Source organism: Hippopotamus amphibius, chromosome 8, assembly GCF_030028045.1.
Source record: "Hippopotamus amphibius kiboko isolate mHipAmp2 chromosome 8, mHipAmp2.hap2, whole genome shotgun sequence".
NCBI classification, from domain to species: domain Eukaryota; kingdom Metazoa; phylum Chordata; class Mammalia; order Artiodactyla; family Hippopotamidae; genus Hippopotamus; species Hippopotamus amphibius.
Window position 1 is genome coordinate 27,652,688 of NC_080193.1, and position 23,786 is coordinate 27,676,473.

General features: G+C 60.6%; 1 protein-coding gene across 10 annotated transcripts in view; it reads left to right on the forward strand.

Annotated features, from left to right (window-relative positions):
* FBRSL1 (fibrosin like 1) overlaps positions 1–23,786 on the forward strand; it is an 85,675-nt gene that overhangs the window by 48,921 nt on the left and 12,968 nt on the right. For all 10 annotated transcript variants that reach the window (XM_057745818.1, XM_057745828.1, XM_057745819.1 and 7 more), the window contains 2 exons: positions 4,354–4,383; positions 22,965–23,010. In XM_057745818.1, coding sequence (XP_057601801.1) covers positions 4,354–4,383; positions 22,965–23,010 — 76 coding nt within the window. The remainder of the gene's footprint in view (positions 1–4,353; positions 4,384–22,964; positions 23,011–23,786) is intronic.

The window sequence follows — 23,786 nt, forward strand, 5'->3', positions numbered from 1 at the left end:
GGGGGAAGAACTGGCCCTCCTTTCCCCGCTGGCAGCTCTGCCAGCAAGGCCTCCGTGGGCCTTTGTGCAGCAAAGGCCCTAATGCTGGGGTGGGGGCCTGGCCCACCTCCCCCTCCCCCGCAAGCACCAGGCTGCGCCGCCCCTCGGCCTGCTGTGAGCCCTGGATGGATGCGGGGCCACCTGAGTGAGAAGCTGGGGAGCAGAAGCAGGGCCGGGGGTGATTTCACACCCTCCCTCCAGCATCCTGCCCCCAGGGCACCACCTCACCCCCTGTCTCCAGTGCACAGTGGAGGCTCCGCAGTGATCAGGAGGTAGCCTGCCTGTCCCCACCGGTGACTCTGGGCTGGCCCTGGATGCTCAGCGGCAAGGGTGCCCTGCCCATGAATTTTTCATGCCTTTGTCTGAGGGGTGGGAGCCGGCAGCCTTCGCCAGAGCTGCTGTGACGCGGTAATTAATGTTCAGGGCGAGAGAAGAACAAGGCCCGTCTCCGTGGCTGCTGAACAACCGTGTCGGTTTGTGGAGAGTGATGAGCGGCCTTCGCCCCAAGCAAGCGGCTGCCCAGGTTTCTGGAAGAGGCTCAGTGACGGAGGCCAAGCTCTCCAGGCCTCCTGTGCAGGTGCCCCTGGGGGAGCAGTCACTGTCAGGGGACAGTGTCTGTGCCCAGGCCCCGTGCAGGTCTCAGGCGCCTCCAAAGGCTGGTTGGGTGATATGGAGGGAGGGGCGGGGGCAGCTAACGTTGACCTCGAAGGGGACAGTGGTGATGATGAAGGTGACAGTGATGGTGAAGGTGATGACGGTGGTGGTGGTGACATTGAAGTGACAATGAAGGTGGTGATGGCGATGACAACAGCTCACATTTATGGAGCCCAGACTTCCAACCAGCTGCTGTTTTGAGTGCCCCACCTGCACTGACTCATTTAACCCCAAACCCACCCCAGCATGGAGGCCCCCCGTCTCATCTCTACAGATGAGGAAACTGAGGCTCAGAGAGGTGAAACGAGCGGCCACCATCACCGTACGTGGAGGAGGCAGGATGGGGCTGTGTTCCCAGCGCTCTCTCCCTGGACGTCAGAAGAGGCAGGAAGGGGGCAGAGCAGAGCCCACAGGGAGCCCTACCCAGCAACTGGGCAGAGCTGTCACATGGGCACGTGGCTCCCCATTCTCAGCAGGACACAGGATTTCCTGAGAAATCTCCAGATTTTTAAATGTTGGCAGCAAATTTTTTTTAAAAATTTAGGGCAAATGAAGTCTCATCCAGCTTATGGCTTCTCAAGCTGTATCTCAAGGCCATGTCCACCCATGGGTGGGGATCAGCGAGGGCCATCAGTTAAGCCTGGGAGATACCATACATCCCTCGTCACGTCACGTCCATGAACATGGGCGATACACAGCAACCCTCAGCCATCCCCACATCACATCTGTTAGCGTGAGTGACACGGTGGCCTGGGATGTGGAGGAGCTGAGGCTTTGGGGTGCAGGGCCCTGAGCTTACACCTGCCTTTGACCTACTCTGGGTGGTCTCAAGCTCCCAGGGGGGTGCCTCTCCCAGCCACTCATTAGAATCACCTGGGGCCCGGGCTGATGTGGTCTGAGGTCCCTCAGGTGAGCTGAGGTGCACTCAGGACTGTAAGCCTTTGGGCTGACTAAAGAATGGGCAGAGGGGATGGCCTGGATGAGTGGCCCTGCTTCTTCATTGTTTGCTGGCTCAACCAGACTGGGAGGAACTGGTAGGCCAGTGGAGGAGTGTTCTGCCTGCTGAGTGGGACTGGAGCGGGGGGGCAAGCAGGGAAGGATAGGGTTAATGTTGGGCTCTCATCTGGGCCAAGGAGGGCTCCCCTTCCGGCCACCAACCATCAGGGTCAGGGGCAAGTGCTGGCCCTTCCAGGGCTGAGAGATACCTCCCTGTCAGGGGGCCTGTAGCCATTCCAAAGGGGAACCCCTTATTCTTGGCCTTGTTGAAAACAATAATAATTACAGTGAGTGGTGGTGGTGGTGGTGAAAATATCATCACACTGTGTAGCGTGATGAGTACATACCCAGCACTGTCCTAGTGTTTTGCATGTATTCACTTACATAAGCTGTTCAGCAGTCCTGTAGGTGGGCTGTTGGCTCAGTTTTGTAGAAGCGTAACTGAGGCACAGAGAGGTCATGGCACTTGCCCAAGGCTGCACAGCATCGGTGGCAGCACAGCGTCAGAGCAGGCGTCTGCTCCAGCACATCCCTCGGGGCCCAGGGTCTGCTTCCTGCGCTGTGGACTCCCTGCCTGGAGCCCCACCCATATCAGGGTGATGCTCCAGGGTGCCCCACCAGCCCAACCCCATGAAGGTCGCCTCACTCAGGCAGCTCCCATAAGACAGATGTGGCTCTTTTTCCCTCCTTGTCCTGATTAATTGCCTCATTCAATTCCGACTCTATTGCAGTTAAACATTAATTCAGTAGGACTTAATAACGTGAATTCATTTACAGTGCAGCCTGTGCTGACTGAAGACGGTGAGCTGTTTGGTTAATTATAGGCTCCGTGTGCTCGCTGGAAGCACCCTCACCCCCTCCTCGACGTCAGATCATTTTGCTGTCACCAGTGGCACCGTCCGGAAGCACGAGAGGGATGTGAAACTGGGCCTGGGGTGGAGCAGGGCCAGGCCCGGGGTGTTTCCAGGCGGCCCAAGGGACAGGTGTGCCAAGCCCGAGGCCCGGCCTCAGCGGCTTGATGGGATTGCAGTTTCCACCTCAAGGGCTCGGGGCCACTAATTAAGCAGAAAGAGGCCTGATTGGGGGTGTCTGGCAGCTCCTGGCACCTTGGCTATTTCTGCAGGATCAGAGGGGTTCCTGACCCCCCACAGCACTCCTCCTCGAGGCTCCCTTCTCACAGGCCATGACCCCCCTGTTCCCCCCACCCTTCTCTCCTGGCACAAAGGACGTCCTGAAGTGCACTGCAAGCCTCGGTCCAAGCTGGCTGCGCAGCGAAGCTTTGCATGTTCTCACTCACCTTTCCCTCCTCGCCTTCCTGCTGTGCCACCCGGGTTTCAGCCACCCCACTAGAGCCGGCCAGCCGTGAGGGGTGGTCCTGGCCTTTCACCATGGTTGTGTGGCTAGGAGACTGGGCCCACGGTCCCTTCTGCCATTTGTGAAGGTCTCAGGCCAGACCCTGCAGGGTGCAGTGCAAGGCTGGGGGGCAGAGGGTCCATGGCGCTGCTGTCAGCCTCAGGAAGATCCCCCCAAGTGCCCGTCCCGTCCCCGCTGTCCCCAGGGTCACTTTCCGGTTGTGGTGAGTGGCTGATAAAGCACCAAGCAGGTCGCTGCAACTCTGAACTCTGTCACTGAGCCACCCCAGCCCTCACCCCAGGGCGTGGAGGGCATGTGCCCGTCGCAGGGTGGGTCTGGCGGACGACCCCCCAGAAGCAGCACGTGTCTGCCTTGGGCCCATCACCCTCCTGTGCGTCCCGGGGAGAAGTATTTTCAGCAATATAATTCACTTGACAGAAACGTGTCACAATTACAGTTGCTGGGAAGAGATCCTTTTTGCTTTGTATTCTTGTAGGGGGAGAATGGCTGTGCTTTCTAGAGCAGGCTTTCTTTTTAAAGCGCTGCTTGCTGAAAACGGAAAACAAAGATTTGTTTGCGTAATTGTCACAATCTTCCCTTAACCAGCTGCGCTGACACATGCAGCGGTTTTTCCTGGGGCATCTGCAGGGGCGGAGTGGGGGGAGCAGGCACCCCTCCTGGCCCACAACCCGGAAGGCAGCACCTGCAGCCGCGGGCTGTCCTACCGCCCTCCTTGCTGCCCCCCCACGAGGCTGGGCCTCCGTGTCTCCCTGCCCAAGAGGTACCTAAGAGTCCCTCCCCTGCGCCCTGGTCCATCGGCCTCATAACCACCCAGGAGACCCTCGCATCTCACCTTGCCCCCTGCCATCCCCACTTCCCAGGCCTGGAGAGCTCAGCACCTGGGAGGGAGCCTGAGGGCAGGGGATGGGGGGCTGCTCCACCTGTTTCCTGGGGTTACCTGGTAGCGTGGGGGGGGGCTGGTCTGCATCTGCCTGGTCACGTGTGCTCCTTTGTCTCACCTCCGCCTCGCCTACCTCCCGGACCGCACCCCCCCAGGTCCTCGATGGAGCTCTGACCCAGGGCTTGCCGGGGCCCCCAGGTCCCTCCCAGCTCCTGGTACCTGGGCCCCTGGTCCTGCTGGCTGAGGACACCCCCACCCCAGACCTGAGGCCCCGAGCTCACCCCAAAGCCACCTCCTCTGGCCCTCCCCCCAGCCCAGGCCCCCTCCCACACTCTCACCTTCTCACCCTCTAGCACCCGGCCTGCCTGTGGGCACCGACTCACCCCCCTCTCTCTCTCTCCCCCCTGCAGTGCGACAGCGAGAGCGGCGGGGATGACAAGGTAAGCCCCCCATCCCTCCACCTGCCCCTCTGCTGGCCTGACCTAGACCCCACCAGGCTGGGCCCTGAGCACCAGGCAGCAAGGTCAAGGTTCTCCTGTGGGGCATGCAGGGGATTGTGGCTTCCCCGGGTTTGGAGGCCCCGGCCTCACCAGGTGAGAACTAGATGTGGAAGATGTCTGTGCTGGGACGCTCCCCAGGCTCCTTGGGGCCGCAGGACCGGGCCCCAGCTCCCGGCCTGTCAGCGGCCATCATTGTCCAGGGTTCCCGGGGGGCGGGGGGGTTGTGGGGGTGCGCCGTGGGCAGAGCAGGGGCCACGCTCCATTGGGCCAAGTGCAACCCCCAGCGTTTCCATGCTGGGGGTCGTAAACATCACCCCAAAATAGAGACCTCCACTAACAGCAGCAGTGTCGGGCCGCTCGCAATTCCCCTCAACTCCCCACTTTTCAGGAACAGTGAAGTTTCCACTTACTCAGGATTTATGCAGCGGGAGAGTTAGCACAGGGACATCCAAGGGGCCTTCCTGCTTGCTGGCGTCCTTCTGGATTCCTTTCCACAGCTGCTGCCTGGCCCTTGGGGTTCGGGAGTTTGGTCCTGGTCATCTGCCAGGGCCTTGTGTGTCCTGAAGGAGGGAGAAGAGCTCTTGGCTCAGCAGTTGTTTGCAGAGCACCTACTGTGCACTGAGCTCTGTGTGGGCAGGGATACAGCTGGGGGGCGCCACCTGAGACTGGCTCTCAGGGGCAACGACCAGGAGAAGCAGCAACAGGCATGAGGACCTGACGGCTGCAGGTACCAGGCACTCACTCGTCTTCTTGTCCCAAAGTCCTGTAGGGCAGGAGCTGTCGCTACCTGATGTAGATGTAGCGCCGCAGGCACAGAGAGGGTAAGGAACCTGCCCAAGGTCACACAGCTGGAACCCAGGCAGGCTGGGTGCATGGTCCTTGGTGAACAAGCGAGCAGCCCACCTGAAGAGGCTTAGGTGGTGAGACCGGCAGGAGATGGCCATGCTAATGTGATGGAGCCCCTCGTCCTTGGGGTGGGGCCCCTCCGGGGGGGTGACACAGAGCACCAAGACGGACGAGTGTCCAGGCAGTGGGGACAGTGTGCATGAGGGCACTTTGTGGGAGGCGGATGGAAGGGCAGCTGAAAACTGGTGTCTAGGCAAGTTTTTGTGAACTGGAGTGTGGTTCCATCAGGAGGTCTGTGCAGTGTGTGGTCCTCGGTTTCTGTCTCCCTGGTGTGTCCTGGCCTGCTTGGGCAGGAGCTGTGGACACTTGGATGGCCAGCCCCTCTCGTGCAGGCTTCACGCTCAAGCACAGCTTAGCCTATAAGCACGTGAGCAAGTGTGGAAAGGACCTGAAGGCCGCCTGGCAGGGTGAACCCGGCTAGGGCAGGATGCCTGGGGTTCAGATGACTAGTTTCATGGGGGAGGGTACTGGTCTGGGCTAGGCGAGCATTTATCTCAAGGGCCTGGTGGTGGGGGGGGGGCCGGGGTGTGACAGAAGTCACGTGGTGAATGTTGGAAGAGCAGGTGTGAACAGGTGAGGTCAAGGATGTGCCGTCCAATGTGAGTTGGCCCAGAAGCCCTGTGTGGGGTCGTTGCTGTGGTCTAGACTGTCCTGGGAAGGTGGCCAGAGGGCACCTAGGAAGTGTCTGTGGTCTGTGGGCCTGAGTGCTCTCCCCTCAGCCGTCCTGTGAGTGGACAGGGTGTTGGACCACCGGTGGGCGCTGGGACAGGTGCCACATTTCCGCAGGAGCTATCCCTCCTGATGTCTTTTTTTTTTTTTTTCTTTGAAGTTTTTTTTTTTTGTTTGGAACATTTTTGAAGTCCTTACTGAATTTGTTACAATATTTTTTTTTTGGCCATGCCACATGGCATGTGGGATCTTAGTTCCCCGACCAGGGATCAAACCCCGCCCCCTGCATTGGGTAGAGTCTTAACCACTGGACCACCAGGGAAGTCCCAGATTTGTTACACTATTGCATCTGTTTTATGCTTTGGTTTTTGGGCCATGAGGCGTGTGGGATCTTAGCTCCCCGACCAGGGATCGAACCCACACCCACTGTATTGGAAGGTGAAGTCTTCACCACTGAACCGCCAGGGAAGTCCCACTCCTGGTGTCTTTAATGAATTAGATTACAGCACCTGGGAAAGTACTGCACTGGCCCATCACCTTCAGTGCCTCCTTTAATTTAAAATTTGCAGGAAACACTCTCTGAAGCCTAGAGCTGCTCTGCGGGAGGGTGTGGGGAAGGGGCTTCTGAGACCCCGAGGCTGCTGACTGCTCTGTCCAGGGCCGCCTGAGTCAGTGCTGGTCCTGGCGTGTTTCTCCCTCCACCCCTCGGTCCACCCCTCCTGCCAGAGCGAGGACCCTAGAGTGGAGACCAGGGGCTGGATGGGGCAGAGCCAGGGCACAGCCCCCCGTGGCAGCTCTGACCACGCACACCTAGAACTAATGCACGGGGCCATCAACACCAGCCACCAAGGCCGGCGGGCTGTGACCCACGGCTAGCAGGAGGCCGTGGCTTTGGGCTTCTCTGCACTCATGCCCACCCAGGAGCTGGCGGGCAGTCCCAAGCGCAGCCTGGCCCAGGACTGATGGGCACAGCAGTCATGGTCACCAGGGGGCAGCCCAGGAGCTCACTCTGGCCAAGTCTGGTGTGGGGTCTGGAACCGGTGGCTCTTTCTGGAGATTCCTTGTGCAGCCTGAGGGAAGAACCCCACTCTGGAGGGCCTTCAGGAAGGCCAGGGTCCCAGTTCCAGAACCCTCTGCTGGAAGGCACTGGCTGACCCCTTGGAACTTTCACTGGGGCCTCGGTGGCGGTGGGTCCTGAGGAGGAAGGCAGAGCCCAGTCCTCCCCACGGCGATTGGGCCCCGGCTATGGCCATGGTGGTGGCCCCGAGTGGACCGCACAGGTGACACGGGCATGTGACAGCCCCTGGCTTCGTGGCAGGGCAGGCCTCGGTGGGGCCCAGGCAGGAGGAGGGAGCAGAGAAGCCTCCCCACTCCATGCCGTGTCCCCACCTGCTCCATGAGTGACGGGGAGTGCCTTTCCTGGGCTGCGGTGAGTGAGTTAGCACAGTGACTAAGCCCCTCTCTGCTGCCATTTGTTTGTGGGGAGGTGGGCCCCCTGAAGTGGGCAGAGCCAGGCTGTGCTTCAGAAGGCCCCTTGGCTGGTAAGCCAGGGAAAGGGGCAGGTTTCCTCCCTAGTCACCAAGTTTCCTGCTCCATGAGCATATGGAGCTTCTGTGACACTAGGGTTTGTCCCTGGGCAGCTTGAGATGGAGGCCAGAGGCCAGGGCCCAGATTCCATGCAACTGACCGTGGTGTAGCTCAGCCTAGGTGGGAGGGGTCCTGGACAGAGCCCAAGAGCTGCCTGATGGTGGGGAGGTCTTGGGGCTTCCCAGAGCAGCGACCTGGGATAGGGGCTCCCTCTAGGGCCCCAGGGCTATTCCAGCATGGACAAAATTGGTATTTCTGCCACTGCGATGGTGCCGTGCATGGTCAGCGCTAGGGGGGCAGTTGTGACTCGCCAGGCCCCGCATGGCTGCCTGGCTGCAGGTCTGGAGGCTGCAGCTGCCCCCACCTGCCCTCGACACCTCTCCTCTGGGCACGGCACAGTTTCCTTGCTCGCCTGCTCGCATCTCTGCCCTTACCAGAAAGATGCAGAGACTTCTGTGGCCACGTGGTAAACTCCCTACCTCTGTCCTGGCTTTCAAGGTGCAGACGCTGACTGTCTACCACACAGCCCCGTATTGGTTAAGGACTGCGTTTGGCTGCTCCAGTGGAAACTGGGCCCAACAGTGGCTTAATAAAGGAGCTTATGTTTCTCACCTGAAGGCCCAGATGTGGGCCTTCCAGGCTGGCATAGTCTGTCCGTGGTCATCAGGCTCCTCTATCTTTCTGCTTGGCCATTCTTGGCATACGGCTTCCTCCCTTATAGTCACCTCTTAATCTACAAAAGCAGCTGTAGCACCAGCCATCTCATCAGCATTCCCCCTTCCCACACCATTGATCTTACAGACATACTGATCACCTCCTGTCTGGTGAGGCAGGGATGATGTTGTTGTAAAATGTCTGGTGGGGCTGAAGCAGAAGGAGGGAAGGATGAACTCAGAGGGGCCACATTGTAAAAACTCATGGCAAGAAATTCAGCTTTTGTTCCGAGTGCAGTGGGGAGCCACCATCCTGGGAGGTCCCTGCCACTCAGCCTCACCCTGGCAGTGCTCCCTGGGGACACTAATTATGCACCGAGGGTATCAGACCTCTCTGTTTCCTCCATGGCAGGGACTCCCCGTTACTCGAGGCTGTTTAGGTCTGAGTTGGGGCGGTAGGTATGGAGACACCTTTGGGTAGTGAGAGAGACCTGAGTTCCTCCTGTCCTTTACCCAAGCTGGGTTTCTGGGTGATGAGTAGCTGCCTCCAGGCCCATCAAAAAGCAGGCGCATGTCAGAGGGCCAGGGTGGACACTCGCTTGGGACCTCAGCCAAAGTTGCCACCCCTCCCCTTCCCCACCCCAATCGGGCTGGTCTGCCAGAGGGCAGAGACCCCCTCCTGAGAGCAGAGAGAAGGCCTCTGCCCTCTGCGGCACTCTGACCTCCTTCCTCCAGGAGCAGAGCCAGGAGGAGCTGGTCGGGGAGGAAGGCCAAGTGTCTCCACAGTGTTTCCAGGATGGCAGGAGTCCTGCCTTTATGAGACCGTGAGAGCACGGGTGGGAGGGAAAACCGCGTCCACTGACAGCAGTACCCTGGCCTCACCTGGAGCCTGGCAGTGAACAGGCTGGGACAGTTCCCTGGGCATCCACAGGGGTGCCTCCCAGAGCAGAGCTGGAACAAGCTTGACCTGTCACATTCCTTGATGCACAACAGACTGGAAGCAGCTGGTCAGAAGCCACCTGGGCTGCTCTGAGAGGATGGGAGAGGCAGCTGAGTGTGTGGAGTAGGGGGCGGGGAATGCGGGAGAGTGAGCGGCTGAGCCCCGTGCCCTGGGTCTGTTACACTGATTCCACATCCGTGCTGGGTACTGGGGATGGTGTGGCAGGCTGGCAGTCCACAAGGAGGCTTCCCCCTGGGCGGGACGGCAGGAAGATCCAGGCTCCATCTCTCCTGGCCAGTTTGCTCCTCCCAAACCTGCCAGCATCTGAGGCCAGACATGCCTGCACCTCCAGAGGACCACTGCTGCCCCTCCCACCCGGCGCCACCCCTCTCCCAAGCCAGGGCTCCTGCCAGCCCACCCGCCCCTCGCCTGCCGGCCTCAGGCTCTGCCTCTTGGCTCAAGGTGCAGACACACTGAGGACAGTGTGCCTCCCAGACACAGACAGACAGACCAGCAAGGCCTCTCTCCAGCCAGCCCAGGCCCGGAGGCTGACACACAGACAGACAGACAGATGGAAAACCTCTCCACCGCCTCCGCTTCTGAGGGACCAGGCCCTGCCCCAGGGGCAGCCCACACGCAGGCTGCAGCCCCCTTGCCCCTCTGAAATGCTCGCCCCAGCACATAACGCCTCACATGCCCCCCACCCCCACCCCAGCCGTGCTCTGGGCGCGCGGCTGCTGGCGGGGAAGGCGGCCAGATGGCTGCGGTTGGTGTCTAACTGCTTCTTTATTGGAAAAATATGGGGTGAAAAACTGTGTGGGGCTCATTAGGCAGCCCGCTGGCCCGGACCGGCTGCCGTCTGCCCGAGCGGCCCCGCGAGGTGGCTGGTGGGCCAGCACCCGGCCCTCTCTCGAGGGATATCTGTCTGTCTGGTCTGTCTGCCAGGCTCACCATTCCCCGCCCCCCGCCCCAACTCCGCCAGGACGTGCTCCCCACGCTGGGCTGCAGGAACAGGGAGGGGCTGGGATGGGGCAGTCCGACGGCTGGCCGGGGGGCCAGGAGTCCTCACCTGTGGGGCCGGGGCTGGAGGTCCTCTGAGGGCTAGATCCCCCAGCCAGCCCTCCACCCCCCAAGCCTCAGTTTCCTCTTTGCTAAATGTTGCAAACTAGAGTTCATGGTGGTGCCTGCCGCCTGGGGTGGAGGCTGGGGTTCCAGGGGTCGGTGCTGACAGCTGAGATGGTCAGGTGGGCGTCCACCTCCTCTGGCCCCGGCCCCGGCCCAGCACACCCTCTTCCAAGGCCCCGGGTCAGCCTCGCGCCTCTGGGCCCTCAGTCTGCAGTGAGTACAGACCCTGGTCCAGGCTCCTCTGCCTGATGGGGGCCTTCTCTGAACCCCCATCTTCTCATCTCTGAAATGAGGCTCACCAGACCCACCCCTTAGGTCCCTGTGAAGACAAGGAAAGGGCACGACAGACGGACAGACTGATGGCAGCCCCCCTCTGCCTCCTGGGGCCCCTCTGGTGGGCGTTGGCACTTGCCCCACCCCCGCTGGCGCCATCTGAGAAAAGCTTGGCACCCGATTCCTGCGGGATGCCCCTGCTCATCCTCGGAGCACCCCTGCTCGCAGAGGTTTTCTTCCTTGTGCCGGCCAGTCTCACTCCTGAGAACACCTTCCCAGAGTCGGTAGGAGGCTCACCCATCCTCTCTCCCAGCCGTGGGCCCCCCTCCACAGCCCGCTGCTGTGGGGACAGAGGTGCAGGGAGCTGATGCCCCAGGCATCCCGCCTCAGCTGGTGCACGGATTCCTGCACAGGCGACCTCATGGGGGTATCCTCACAAGCGTTCAGGGCTGTGCACTGTGACCTAGGGCTGCTCCGCCCAGAGTGTGTCTTCCCAGGGTCTGCCCAAGGAAGGGCCTTTGGCAGTTTGCTCCCCAAGGGTCCCAGGCAGGCATTGGGGATGGCATGTAGGTCCCAGCAAGGACCGTGATCTGATGACTAGAACGTAGCCCATATCTCCTGGGCCTGCACTCATTCAGCCCCAGATGACCCTCTGAAGTGGCATCTGTCCTGCAGCCCCACCCTCAGCAAGGAACCTGAAGGCCAGAATGAGCATCAGCTGGAACTGGAGTCCCCAGGGGAGTCAGGCACCGTCAGGCTCCTGCAAGAGTCCTAGCAGGTGAGGGCGAGGGCGAGGCCTGGGATGTGGATGCAGGGGGGGGGTGTGGCACTCGTGTCCTACAGCTACTCTAACAAATTGCCACAGACTGGATGGCCTAAAACAGCTCAAGTTTATAGTTTAGGAGGTCAGAAGTCCACAGTGGGTCTCCCTAGGCCAAAATCAAGGCGTCAGCAGGGCTGGTTCCTTCTAGAGGCTCCAGAGAGGGATCTGTTCCTTGCCTTTCCGGCCTCTGGAGGCTGCCGTGTTCCTGGGCTCATGGCCTCTTCCTCCCATCACTCTGACCTCTGCTTGTGTGGTCACGTCTCCTTCTCTGACTCTGACTCTCCTGCCTCTCTCTTATAAGGACCCTTGTGATCACATTGGGTCCACCCAGGCCCATAAGGGCCTGTGGGCTGGGATCCTAGAGCCGACCGATGCCTTCAGGACTCACCTGGGACGGCCCTGGGTGCATGTGGGGCCCCAGGATGCCACGGGATGGGGAGGGGCCAGGTAGATGGAGGTAGGGGAGGGCTGAGAGGTGTTGGGTCTGAGGAGCCTGAGGGATGTCCCAGTACAGGTGAGACAGAGAACAGAGAGTGGGGGGTGGGCAGCAACCCCAGGGGCCCCTTTCATGAGCACTGTGTAGTCTGAGGCCCCATACAGCAGCGAGGATGGCAGTGCCCGCTGTGTCCAGCACAAAGCTGAGTGCGGAGAGTTTAACTTCCTGCCAGGGTCACACGGACTTGAATGTGCACCTTCCAGCTGAATGGGAAATGCTGAGGCTGAGAAGCGGGGAGGCTGGAAGAGGAGGCAGGAAGACCTCCACGGTGGGGGCCATCTGCCCCTCCCGCCACCCCCCCCCCCGGCGTTTCCAGAATTAGCTGAGCAGGATATGGGGGTGTAGGACCCAGGGCAGCTCCCAGGTTCCCCCAGGGATGCTCCAGGCTGCCTGGGTGCTTAGAGGGAGGTTGTCCCCTGGCCCGTGGGTAGTTCATACCCCTCTGTGCCCGGAGGGGTCATAACCCCTTCAGACCCATCTGCCCTGGTGGCCTTGGAGGAGGCCTTACTGGGCTGGGGGCGCCAGGGGCTTGGTGCAGGCTTGAGAGGTGGGTGGTCCTTACGTGGGGCAGGTGGGGACCATGTGACTGTTCAGGGCACAGGCAGAGGCCAAGCACACAACATAAGCAGATGCTTTCATTCATAGAGCTTGAGGACAAGTCAGGCGGATGGGGTAGAGGTTAGACGGCAGCTGAGACACCCCACCCTGTGCCCCCAGACACCAGGGCTCTGCCCCGAGTGTTCCCCAGCAGGGCCAGAGGTGTCACCCCACTCCCCCACCCCTGAGAGAAAGGGCTTTGCGCTTGTTCTGGTTGAAAAGAGCCAGGCCTGCCTCCTGCCTCCACCAGGCAGACGCAGACGCACAAGCTGTCGGGGGACAGGGAGCCCCCCTCACATCCCTGCCCTACATCGCACACATGCGTGCACACGCGCTCCCTTGCTCACACACACATACCTTCACTCCCACACACACGTGCGCGTGTTCACCCCACAGAACATGTCGCACACATACACTCATGGGCACTCGTGTGCACACATACACATGCCCTCACGCCCTCCTGATACCTGGAGCTCATGGCTTCTGCTTCAGACACCAGCAGAGAACACACCCCCCTCAGCGTGGGCTGGTCAGGGTGCCCACAGCACGCTCGCTCACTGGACTCAAGTACCTCACACTGGGCGGCTTCAACCACAGGAAGGTATTCCCTTATGTTCCGGAGACCAGGAGCCTGGAATCCAGGTGTGGGCAGGGCCTTGCTCCCTCTGGAGGAGCCTTCCTGCCTCTGGTGGCTTCAGGCTTCCCTGTTTTGTGCAATCGCTCCCGTCTCCGCCTCCATGGTCTTGTGGCCTCCCGCCCCCGTGTCTGTGTCTACTCTGTGCAGAAAGACGCAGCCACAGGACTTTGGCCCCCAATCCAAGATCCTGAATCACAGCTGCAAAGACCCTAATTCCAAATACGGTCACATTCTAAGGTTCTGGGTGTGCGTGTCTTTGGGGGCCGCACTCAGCCACTGTGGCTGTCTGCCCTGTCCTCCTGCTCGCAGCCACCTCACGGCAGCACAAACCACAGAGGGCTGTCGTGGCCACAGCGCAGAGGACGGCAGAGGGCCCGGGCCCTCCGGCACTTTAGAAGCCCCGCTCAGCATCCCCGCGTCTGTCCTCCCAAGCCCATCAGATCCTCGCTCCTCCAAGGCTTCCCAAAGGGTCTTTGCAGTTGCAGCAAATCTCACATCTTTGGCACAATCCGCATTTACTCCTTGTGCTGTTTTGCGCTGAATTTGCGTTTTCTGGTCAGTAAGGAGGGCAAGCCAGTGTTGAGTGGGGTCTGAGTCCACCCTTGGTCGGCCCGTTAGTGAGCATTTGTAGCTTTTTCTTGCCTTTGCTTCTTTCCCGACATTGGACACCTATGATGGACACGCCCAGCTAGCAAGGACCTTCTGAACTCTGCCCTGCCCCCCATGCCCTCCTCTCAGCTGAGCCCACCAGCCTGGCCTAGAGGGTCTGGGCTCCGGTTCACACACATGAGCCCACGCTCACCACTCGTCAAGGGCTAACCGAGGCCAGGGAGCCCAGCCCAGGAAACCTGGTCCCCATCCCCCTACTATAACCCCCCCACCTTCAGCCACACTGGCTTCCTCACATGCATGGGGCCCTGTCTCAGCAGGTGTCCCTGTCACACAACCCACAGGCCTTTGTCTGCAGCCCCTGCATCCACTTGCCCCGCAGAGAGACAGCCACGAGGGAGCGGGCTGGCTGTCACTGCCTCAGCCCAGCCAAGGGGAGCCCAGCAATTGATGTGGCTGAATAGCAGTGGGGTGGGCACTCCCAGTGCCCCCCTGTTGTGGGTGGAGCCCCCTCCATGGGCCCTGTGGCGACACCTCCCCTTGCTCTGCGTAATGATGACAGATGCGGTTCTAATATTGGCTGTTGGTCCCTGCCCACCACGTGCAGGCCCTGAGTAGATTATATCTGTTTGGCCTGTAAGTTGGACAGAGATGTCCCTGTGCTCTCTGACGGCTGCCGTCTTTTCTCCTGGTAATCTAGTCCCACTCCATTTCCTTCTAGATTTCTAACCTCATTAGATCTTTCACATCACAGTCACTTTCCTTTCTAAACAGAATTAAAGCCAGTCCTGCCCAAAGTCTGGTTTTACTCCCAAACCAGAGGGTGGGGCTGTGGCTCGGAGGTGGTGTGGCAAGGATTGCAGCCTTTTCAAGGACCATCAGTGCCCAGGGTGGTCTTAAGAATGATGTTTGAAGTGAAGCCGTATCATTACAGGAAGACAGGCTCCTCGGAGGTCTGAGGCTTCAGTGGGAGAGACCCCAAGAGAGGAGCCGGGGGGCACATTGAGACCTTGACAGTGATGGTCAGACGCGGGGGCTTGTTCTGGACCGGGATGACAAGGCCCAGCTGGGGCTGGCAAATCTAGTTGCTCCCACTGGTTCCTGGTGCTGACCCAGCTCTCAGTTCCCACCCGCTCTTACCACCCCCACTGGCTCCTTGAATCTGTTCCTGCCAGGGGTGGGGTCTCCAGGTAGCTGGGAGAGATGGGGTGCATCCCGGCTGCTCATCTAGAGGAGGCCTGATAATGGAGCACAGCTTCGGGGGACCCGAGGATTCAGCAGCTCCACTGGGGGAGGGCACCTGAGCTGGTGCACCAGGGTCACCCCTACCCCCACCCGGGAGTTCTATAACCAGCTGCCACCTGACATCTCCAACGGAACAACCCCCTTTCATCCCCACACCAGCTTGTCACAGCAGCTCCTAGCCCAGCTCCTGGTGCCCCGCCCAGCCCTTTGGCAGATCCTACAGAGGGATCTTCTTAAAGATCGCATCATCTCTCTCCTCCTCAGGCCACACACAGACACCTCTTCCTGTTCCTCAACACAAATGCCCTGGGGCCCCACCCCACCTCCCTGGATGGCCCTGCCAGGTTGTTCCCGCCTCAGGGCCTTTGCACTGGCTGCGGCCACCCCAGAGGACTCTTCCCCAGAGCTCCCCTCAGCTTGGTCCTTCTCATCTTTCAGCTCAGACGCCCCTCATGGGAAGGCCCCCCAGCTGCCATTCGGATCAGTGCCCGTCACTGCTTTTCACATTGCCGTTTGCCATCTGCCCACCCCATCTGCACTTGTCTTGCCCGCTTTCCTGTGCATGGCCCGTCGCACCCACCAGGCTGTGAGTCTGACTCAGGCCTGCTGGTGGAGCTGCTGGGCAGCTCTGGTGGCCCAAGGGCTTGTCCTTCTACGTTCCATGCCCTCATCAGGGTCGTGGATGTGAGCGTAAGTTGAGCGCGGCTGCTGTGACAATTATCATGAACTTGGTGGCTGAGTACTACACTGTTATTTCTCCACCTAGAAGCCAGAAGTTCCACAGGAGTCTCCCTGTGGGAGTCAGCTTGTGGGCTGGGCTGGTCCCTCTGCAGCTCCGGGGAGAATCCCTTCCCGGCCTTTTGGAGCTTGTGGAGGTGCCCACGTGCCTGGGTTCCTGGCCCCTTCCTCCACCTTCACAGCCTGCAGAGCAGTATCTTCCCATCGCCCCTCCCACTGGTAAGGACCCTATGATTAAGCTGCGCCCATGGATCATCTCCCTATCTCAAGGTCGACTGATGACCAACCTTGATTCCACTTTGCCGTGTAAGGCTCACAGATTTCCGGGCTCAGGGCCCTTTTGCTGCTGACCCCAGGGAGGTAGGTTAGGACACCCTACTGCATGAACACCTCTCCCTTCGCTGCCAGAAGCCTTGGAGCTGGGCCAAGTGCAAGAGCTCACGCCCCAGCTGGGGCACAGTGCAGTGGGCACATGGGCACACAGGCCCGCAGACACCCACCCCTAAGGTAAAACCACCCCCAGCCTGGGAGTCAGGATTCTCCTGCCAGAATCCCGAGTCCCAGGTCCGGCCTCTGCTGCCTGCCTGGAGGAAAAGCTTGTCTTGGCTAAGCCCACGGACCCCACGGTCAGACTGCCACGGTTCAGATCCCAACTCTGCCACATACCAGTTCTGTGGCTTCCAGCCTGTCACCTCACTTCTCTGCCTCGGTTTCCTCATTAACAAAATGGGGATGACAATAGTATGTCCTCAAAGGATAGCCATGAGGGCCCGATGATTTCATGGTTAGAAGCCATTCAGCGCCGTGCTGCTTGACACACAGCAAGTGCCACATACGTGCTGTTCCTATGGCAGGAAACAGGGTTTTGGGGTATGACGTTTATGGGGGCAGGGTAAGGGGTAAATAATTCAAACAGAACAAAAGGACTTAAAAGCCCCACCTAGAGGCTGGCACCCTTGGCCACTTCTTCCGTTCTTCCGTACTGTTGGAGATTTCCTATGGGCTGTGCAAGTGCATGTGTTCGCCTGTTTTGCCGCCTTTTGAGAAGGGAGCAGTGGCCCAGCACCCAGGGTTCCAGAGCTGGGTTCCCACAGGCCTGTTTGGGTGGCTGCACACTTCCCCACTGAAGGGACCCGCCTCTGATCGCCCAGCCTAGGGCAGGTGTGTGCAGGCGCGTGCAGGCGCTGAACCTGGGCTCCAAGCTGTGGATCCCTGGATGCCTCACCGGAACTAACCTCCTGGTGCCCCCAGCCCCACAGCAGCTTAGAGGTGGGGCTCTCAAGCTCCTTCCAAGCGCCCCTCAGCCCTCTTATCCTCTGTGGATTTTTTTTTTACAGCAGGTTTCATGATTGGGAGCTGTGATGCTGCCGTCCTGGTGGTGCACCTGTGTGCAGTGTAATGGAAGGTGCCGCCTGTGCGCCTGGATCGCCATGGGGCGTACGTTCGTCCTTCCCCTTGGATCTAAATTCGGTTTTGGCCCACGGAGTGGCCAGGCGGCTCTGGAGTAGTGGTCAGGGTTGGCGCGTGCTGAGTAGTTTGCAGTTACCCTAACTACTTGGACCCCTTCTTCCACTTTGCATCCCCATTTCTCAGATGGTGAAACAGGGCGGAGATGTGGGGGCTCTATTGTCCTTCCTTCAAGTCCCAGCTCCTCGACCTCGCTGCTCTGTGACTCAGTTTTCCCCTCTATAAAGTGGGCGTAGAAGCCGTGTATATTCGTTGCTGTGAGCATCTGAGGAGTCGGCCCATACAGCGTTCGGTACAGCTGGCACTGCGCGCCCTGACCTGGTGGCGGGGATGGGACAGAGATCGCTCGAACTCCAGCCCGCGGCCCCGCGCGGGCAGATCCGCGCCTCGGGGCTGGATTAGTCGGGCCTGCTCGCGCCCCGCCCCCGCCCCGCCCCGCCGCGCTCCCTGGCCACCGCCTGCGCGCCCGCCAGCAGTGTGCCCGCCACCGCCGCCTCCTCCGGGCCCCGCGCCGCGCCCGACGGCGCCCGGGAGCCGAGTGCGCACCGAGAGCCGCCCGGAGCGCGCCGAGTCGGCGCGGCGGACATGCGTGCCCTGCGCGCCCCCGGCCTGGGTTCCAGCTAGGCAGGGCCCGGCGGGAGAGGAGCCACCTCGACGGGCCGAGGCTGGTGGGGGCCCGCGCTCCGCCGTCCGCGTTCATGCCGCCCGGCTTCGACTCCGGCTCCGGCTCCGGCTCCGTTCTGAGGACCAGCGGCGGTCGCCTGCAGAGCGCACCGGTCCCGGGGCGCCCGCGCGGTGAGTGAGCGCTGGCGGCTCCGAGGGACTCGGGACTTTGCGGGCCGGGGTTGAGAGAGCAGCCCCCTCTAGAGGAACGGGGAGCGGGAGAGGCCCCCGGCGTTTCACTCACTCCGTCTCTCTCGGGAGACGAGCGCGCGGGGACCCCCGGTACCTCCGCCTGCGCCCCTGGGGCGCACGTGGTGGCAGACCCGCAGAGGGTCCCGGGCCTCGGCCAGGGCGCTGGGGGGCCCGCGGCGGAGGCGGGGCAGGGCGTTGTGGGGGACGCGCGCCTTTGTCTGCGCCCTGGCGCGGTCCCGGCCGCCCGGGTTCCCGGCGCCCGCCGCGCTCACCTGCCCGGAGTTGGAGCTCTTTGTCTGGGGCGGGGCGCGGCCAGCGGAGGTTGTGCCGCGTGTCTGGGCCGAGGCAGCCCCGCAGGTCGGGTCCTCGCAGACAAAGCGCGCCTTGACCTCCGCCCGCGGCCGGGGTTGCGTACCTCCGGGGAGTGAGTGCTGGCCCTGACGCTGTCCTTACCGAGCGTGCCCTCTCCACGGGGACCCTGAACCTGCAGCCCGGGGACCTCCAACCTGTACTCTGGCCTGAAGTGACCCTTTCCTTCCACCCCCACACCGGCTCAGTACCTGGATTGGAGAATGCCCGCGCTGCCTGGGTCACGTCCCAGTAAATAATCCTCAGGAAGTTATTAGCACAGGTCTGGTGTTGCGCTGGAGCTGCCCAGCCGCCTTGGGTCAGTTGTCCGACTCTAGACCCCTTGTCCTGGAAGGGAAAGAAGCGAGGGACCTCCACCTGGGTCAAGTCCCAACAGGGGTGGCTTTGTACCTGTGCTGGGAAGGAGGTTGGAACCTGGGCCACGGCCCCAGAGGTCCTGGGAGCTAAGGAGCCTGAGGGTATTTGTTGAGAGCCTTCTCCAGTGGGCATTGCTGTGCCTGGCCAGGTGTCCAGGCCCTCACAGTGTGGTGGAAGCTTGCCAGGTCCCTGCCCACGACCGCTGTCCGGGACTTGGATCCCTCAACTTCCCTGAGCAAACTGTAACTTGGGCAGGGTGGGTGTGGGGACCTGATGGACAGAGGAGAGTGGACTTCCCACCTGCCTCCCGCCTTTGCTTGGGCAGCATCCCAGGGGTCAGCAGGGGTCGGGAAGACACTCCCTGTCGCTGCTGCTTGCCCCCTCCTCCACTTCCCCCTCCTTTGCTCCCCTTGACTTTCCCAGTGTCTGGGGCGCCACCTCCTGGCTCTGGAAGCCTGTGCTCCAGTGAGGGGCCTTGAAGGGAACCAGGACTGGCCCGGCTGGGCCTCCCGGGCAGGGCTGGGGCACCTGCAGCCGTAATGGAACTTGCTGCTCTTCCCTTCACCCCAAGTCTGGGACCGAGGGCAGTCGTGCCCCATAGGAACAAATTCATCTCAGAGTGATGTCTCTGCCACGTTCCCTTCCGGTACCGGCCTTGGTGGGATGGGGTTCCCTGCTGTATCAGAGGAGGGGGTTCCAGTGAGGGCTGGCACACAGGGTGCAGCTAAGGCCCGCAGTTGAGGCCCACCTGCCATGAGGTAGCCCCTCCCCACTCCTGGTGGCCCCGCGACCACGCCCCTGGAAGGTAATGACAGCTTCGAGGCTGAGCCCTTTAACGCATTCATTTCATCTGCTGATGGCATGCAGTAAGGCACCCCTGGTAGTGCTGGGCACCCTCGTGGGCTGCTTGCACGGTCAGCACCACCCCCAGGCGCAGAGGGGCTGTCAGTGCCGCAGGTAATGAAGACCTTAAGGGGGCGGCCTCCGTAGAGCGGAGCGGCTGCCCCTGCTCTGGCTCATCTCTGAGAGGCGCCAGCCCTGCCCACTCAGGCCCTCCTCCCGCTGGTGCAGGGCAGCAAGCGAAGAGGATTTAAACCTGTGCCAAGAAGCGGGGGGGCACCCTCAGACTGAGGGGGTCTGGGAAGGCCTGGGGGAACACAGCTGAAGCCATGGGTCAGGGCCCAGACAGGCTGGCCTTTGGGGGCTGGGAAAGTTCACGCTGTAGTTTGGGGCAGTGGGAAGGCACTGGAATGTTTTCAGCCCCAAGGTGACTTGTTCTGGTTTGGTTTTTAAAGATACTCTTGGCTGCTGTACGGAGAGTTAATTTGTGAGAGTGTTAATGAGACCAGCTAATAATCACAGCAGCTGTCACTCGGGCTGTATGGCCTCAAGTGGGGGTGACAACAGGACTCCCTCCTGGGGTCACAGCAAGGCTTTAGTCCTGTTAGGCCTGGGGGTCTTTGGGCAGGCCCTGGGAGTACAGGAGGGTGGGTGACTCAGGGCCCCCGGAGGAGGGTACAGGGCTCCAGGGGCCGCTGGCCTCACACCTGGACACTTGGCTGTAACTCCTGGCGGAGCTGGGGCTGTGCCTGGGGCAGAGCGTGCGGGTGTGAGGTGTCCTCATCCTGATCCTGGAAGGCACTGCTGAGCCCGCCATCCTGCCCTCTCGGACCCCAGCTCAGGTGGACCCCTCACCCCCCGGGGTCTGCTCGGGTGAGGTGACGGCCCAGGCGTTGCAATGGCCGCTGCTCAGCACACAGGATGCCTCAGGAGCACCTGCAGGAAGAGGACACGCTGGCCTTGGTCCCTGTTCCCCTGGGCGGGCGGGCAGGCGGGGGGACCCTCTGAGCCGCTGCCCGTGCCCTGAGGGGGAAGGAGCACCCGCATGCGTGGCTAGCCTGGCGCCCGGTTGGCAGCCTCCCCTCTGGTCTGGGTCCGAGTCCAGCCCAGGGCACACGGGCCTATGTTTTCGGGGTGTGTTTGCCACCAGTTTTCTTTCTGGTGCAGGGTTTCGGGGCACGGTTAGGAAGGTGACCCCACTGCAGCAGGAGGGTGGAGGGCACAGTGGTTCGCTGGCTCGCGGTTGGCTCTGCACGTTGCCAGCAGCAGGTCTGGAGTGACGCGGGCCCGGGGAGCCTTCATCCGAGCAGCTCCCGCCCTTTCCCACAGACCTGGGCCCTGCCTGTGCCGGGCCTCGAGGGGGACCTCGCTCTGTCTGGGACTCTTGTTTCTCTTCTGTTCACCTGTCGGTCTGTTCTTGCTTCAGTCCCCATCTTATCATTGACTTCCTTACGTCGTAATTTACATGCAACAGAATGTGCATATTTTAAGTGTATAGTCTGATGCATTTCGACAGATACATACACTATGTGCCCCCCACCGCAGTCAGATAGGATGTTTCCATCATCCCAGAGAGCTCCTTCATGCTTTTTTCTTCTAAGTTTTTTATTTATTGTGGTGAGCTACACATAACAAAATGTACCGTCTTAACCAGCTTTAAGTGCACAGCTCGGGGCATCGAATACATTGATACTGTTGTGCAGCCATCACCACGTCCATCTCCAGAATTTTTTCATCTTGCCAAACTGAAATCCTGTTCCTGTTAAACACTATCACCCCGTCCCCCTCCCCCAGCACCCACCGCCCTACTTTCTGTCTCCATGGATTTGCTCACTCTGAGGGGCTCGTATAGTGGAGTCACACAGGATTTGTCCTCTGTGACTGGCTTGTTTCACTGAGCATCATGTCCTCAGGGTCCATCCATGTTGCACCGTGTGTCAGAGTTTCCTCCCTTTTGAAGGCTGAGTAATATTTCATTGTGTGTATACACCACATTTTGTTTGTCCGTCCATCCGTTTATGGACACTTGGCTCTGGTGACACATTTTGGCTACTGTAAATAACGCTCTTGTGAACATGAGTGGACAGAAACACGTTTGAGTTTCTGCTTTCGATCCTTTGGATACGTGCACACAGGGGGTTGCTGTATCACACAGTGGTTCTATGATTAAGCTTTTGTGGAACCTCCATACTGTTTTCACAGCCGCTGTGCTATCTTCCATCTCCACCAGCAGTGCACAAGGGTTCCAGTTTCTCCACATCCTCGCCAACCCCGGCTGTTGTCTGCCTTTTTTGATAGTGGCCATCCTGGGGGAGGCCTCGTGCTCTTTGGTACTCAGTCACCCCATCCCCCAAAACAGCCACTGTCTGTTTTCTCCCCATGAAGTCCAGGATGGGGGCCTCCGGAGACACTGAGAGCAGAACAGTGGTGCCAGGGGAGATGTGAGGATTGGGATGATAGCTGAAGAGCGTGTGGTTTCTTTTTGGGGTGCTGAAAATGTTCTAAAACAGGTTGAGGTGATGGTTGCTCACTGCTGGGTGCCTTCAGTGGGGATGTTGTATGGTACATGGATCATATCTCAGTGAAACTGTTATAAAACAACACCAACCAGGGAGAAAAGGTCTGCTCAGAACAGCCTTACAGGCTTGCAGCTATGAACCAGTGGGAGGGCCATGTCCTCATCCTGACTGTCTGCACCAAGACCCTTCACACACGTGGGCGTCTCCCCAGGGGGGGAGAGGCTGAGCAGGGCAGGGGGCCCATCCGAAACTGCCATGTTCTTTCCTGAAGTGGTTGGCCCCACTCAGAGTGGCCCCCTCCACCCTGGACACTGTGTGTCACAGTAACCGGGGTCCCCAGACCTGTGGCTCAGGCTGTCTGAGGCGTGGCAGGTGGTGTCCTGCAACCTGGGGTTGGGGGGCGGGGGGCATCCCAACTCGGCTCCCGCCACCCCACCACTTCCAGTGCCAGGCCCAGCGGAGCCCTCGGGTTCCTGGTGCTGCCTCCCTGGGGAGGCGCCCAGATTCCCAAGTTCCAGCTCCCCACTAAGTGGGCCACGCTGAGCCCCTGCATCCCTGCTGAGTGGGGCACCCTTGGTTCCCTGATCACAGGGGGGGTGACCTGTGTCCGAGCACCTGCAGCTGGGCCTGGGTGTGGTTGCCCTCCTCCATGGGGGCTGTGGGCGCAGTAGGATGTGTTCTGCCAGGCTGGGCAGCCCTCGTGTGCATAGAACCTGCCCAGACCTGTTCCCTGGGTGCCAGGGGTGGCGGTGAGGGCCAAGTTCACCCCAGCTCTGTAGGTCCCTCTGGCCTCTGACCCTTCTCTCTTTCTTCCAGGCATCTGTGGGCTCGGAGAAGCTCTTTGCCCCAGCAGCCAATAAAGGTAAGTGTGTCCCTGGGTGCCTGGCCTCTAGGAAGGGACAGGACACACTCCTGAGGTCAGTGGCAGGCCCCAAGTCAGGCTCTCTTGGGTTTCAGGTGTAGAGCCTCAGGCAGGAGTTAGGTGCTGTCATTTACTGAGGGATGCAATCCCCACCTCTGAGAAAACCACAAGGAAACAAAGGAAGCTGGGAACGGGGCCATTGTCTCTGCCAGAGCCAGGCAATTCTGGAGCTGTGGTTCCCAAAGTGGGGTCCCTGCACCCCCTAGGGACCATTAGGAAGGTGCTTTCCTGGGCCCTCCCTAGGCTCATGGGGTCAGGTGCTCTGGGGATGGCCAGCAGCTCCTGGCTCGTGAAGTGCCCCTGCCGCAGCGTGGACTGGCCCCCACAGCCGCCACCACACCCGGGCCCTGGCCAGTGACCCCCAAGTGGGACGGCGCAGGCACCTGGCATTTCGTCTTCCCAGAAAGCTCTCTGGCCGGCACTGCTCTGGAGGGTGGATGCCCAGCATTGGTCACATCACAGCCAGGATAGGCATTTGTGACCCAGCCTCCGGGTGGTGGCTGTGGCCCAGAGGGGGGTTCACCGGACCCGGCGCAGAGAAGGGGCCCTTTTGCTCGGAAGGATCCCTCAGGATGTGACTACAGAGGACAGGTGGCACCCGGAGCACAATGAGTCCTGCTGGCCTGGTATCCAGGCATGGCCTCCATGTGCCTTGAACTTGAGAGGCCTCGTCCTCAAATCAGAGCATTGCGGCAGAGTCCGGGTACAGAGGCCCA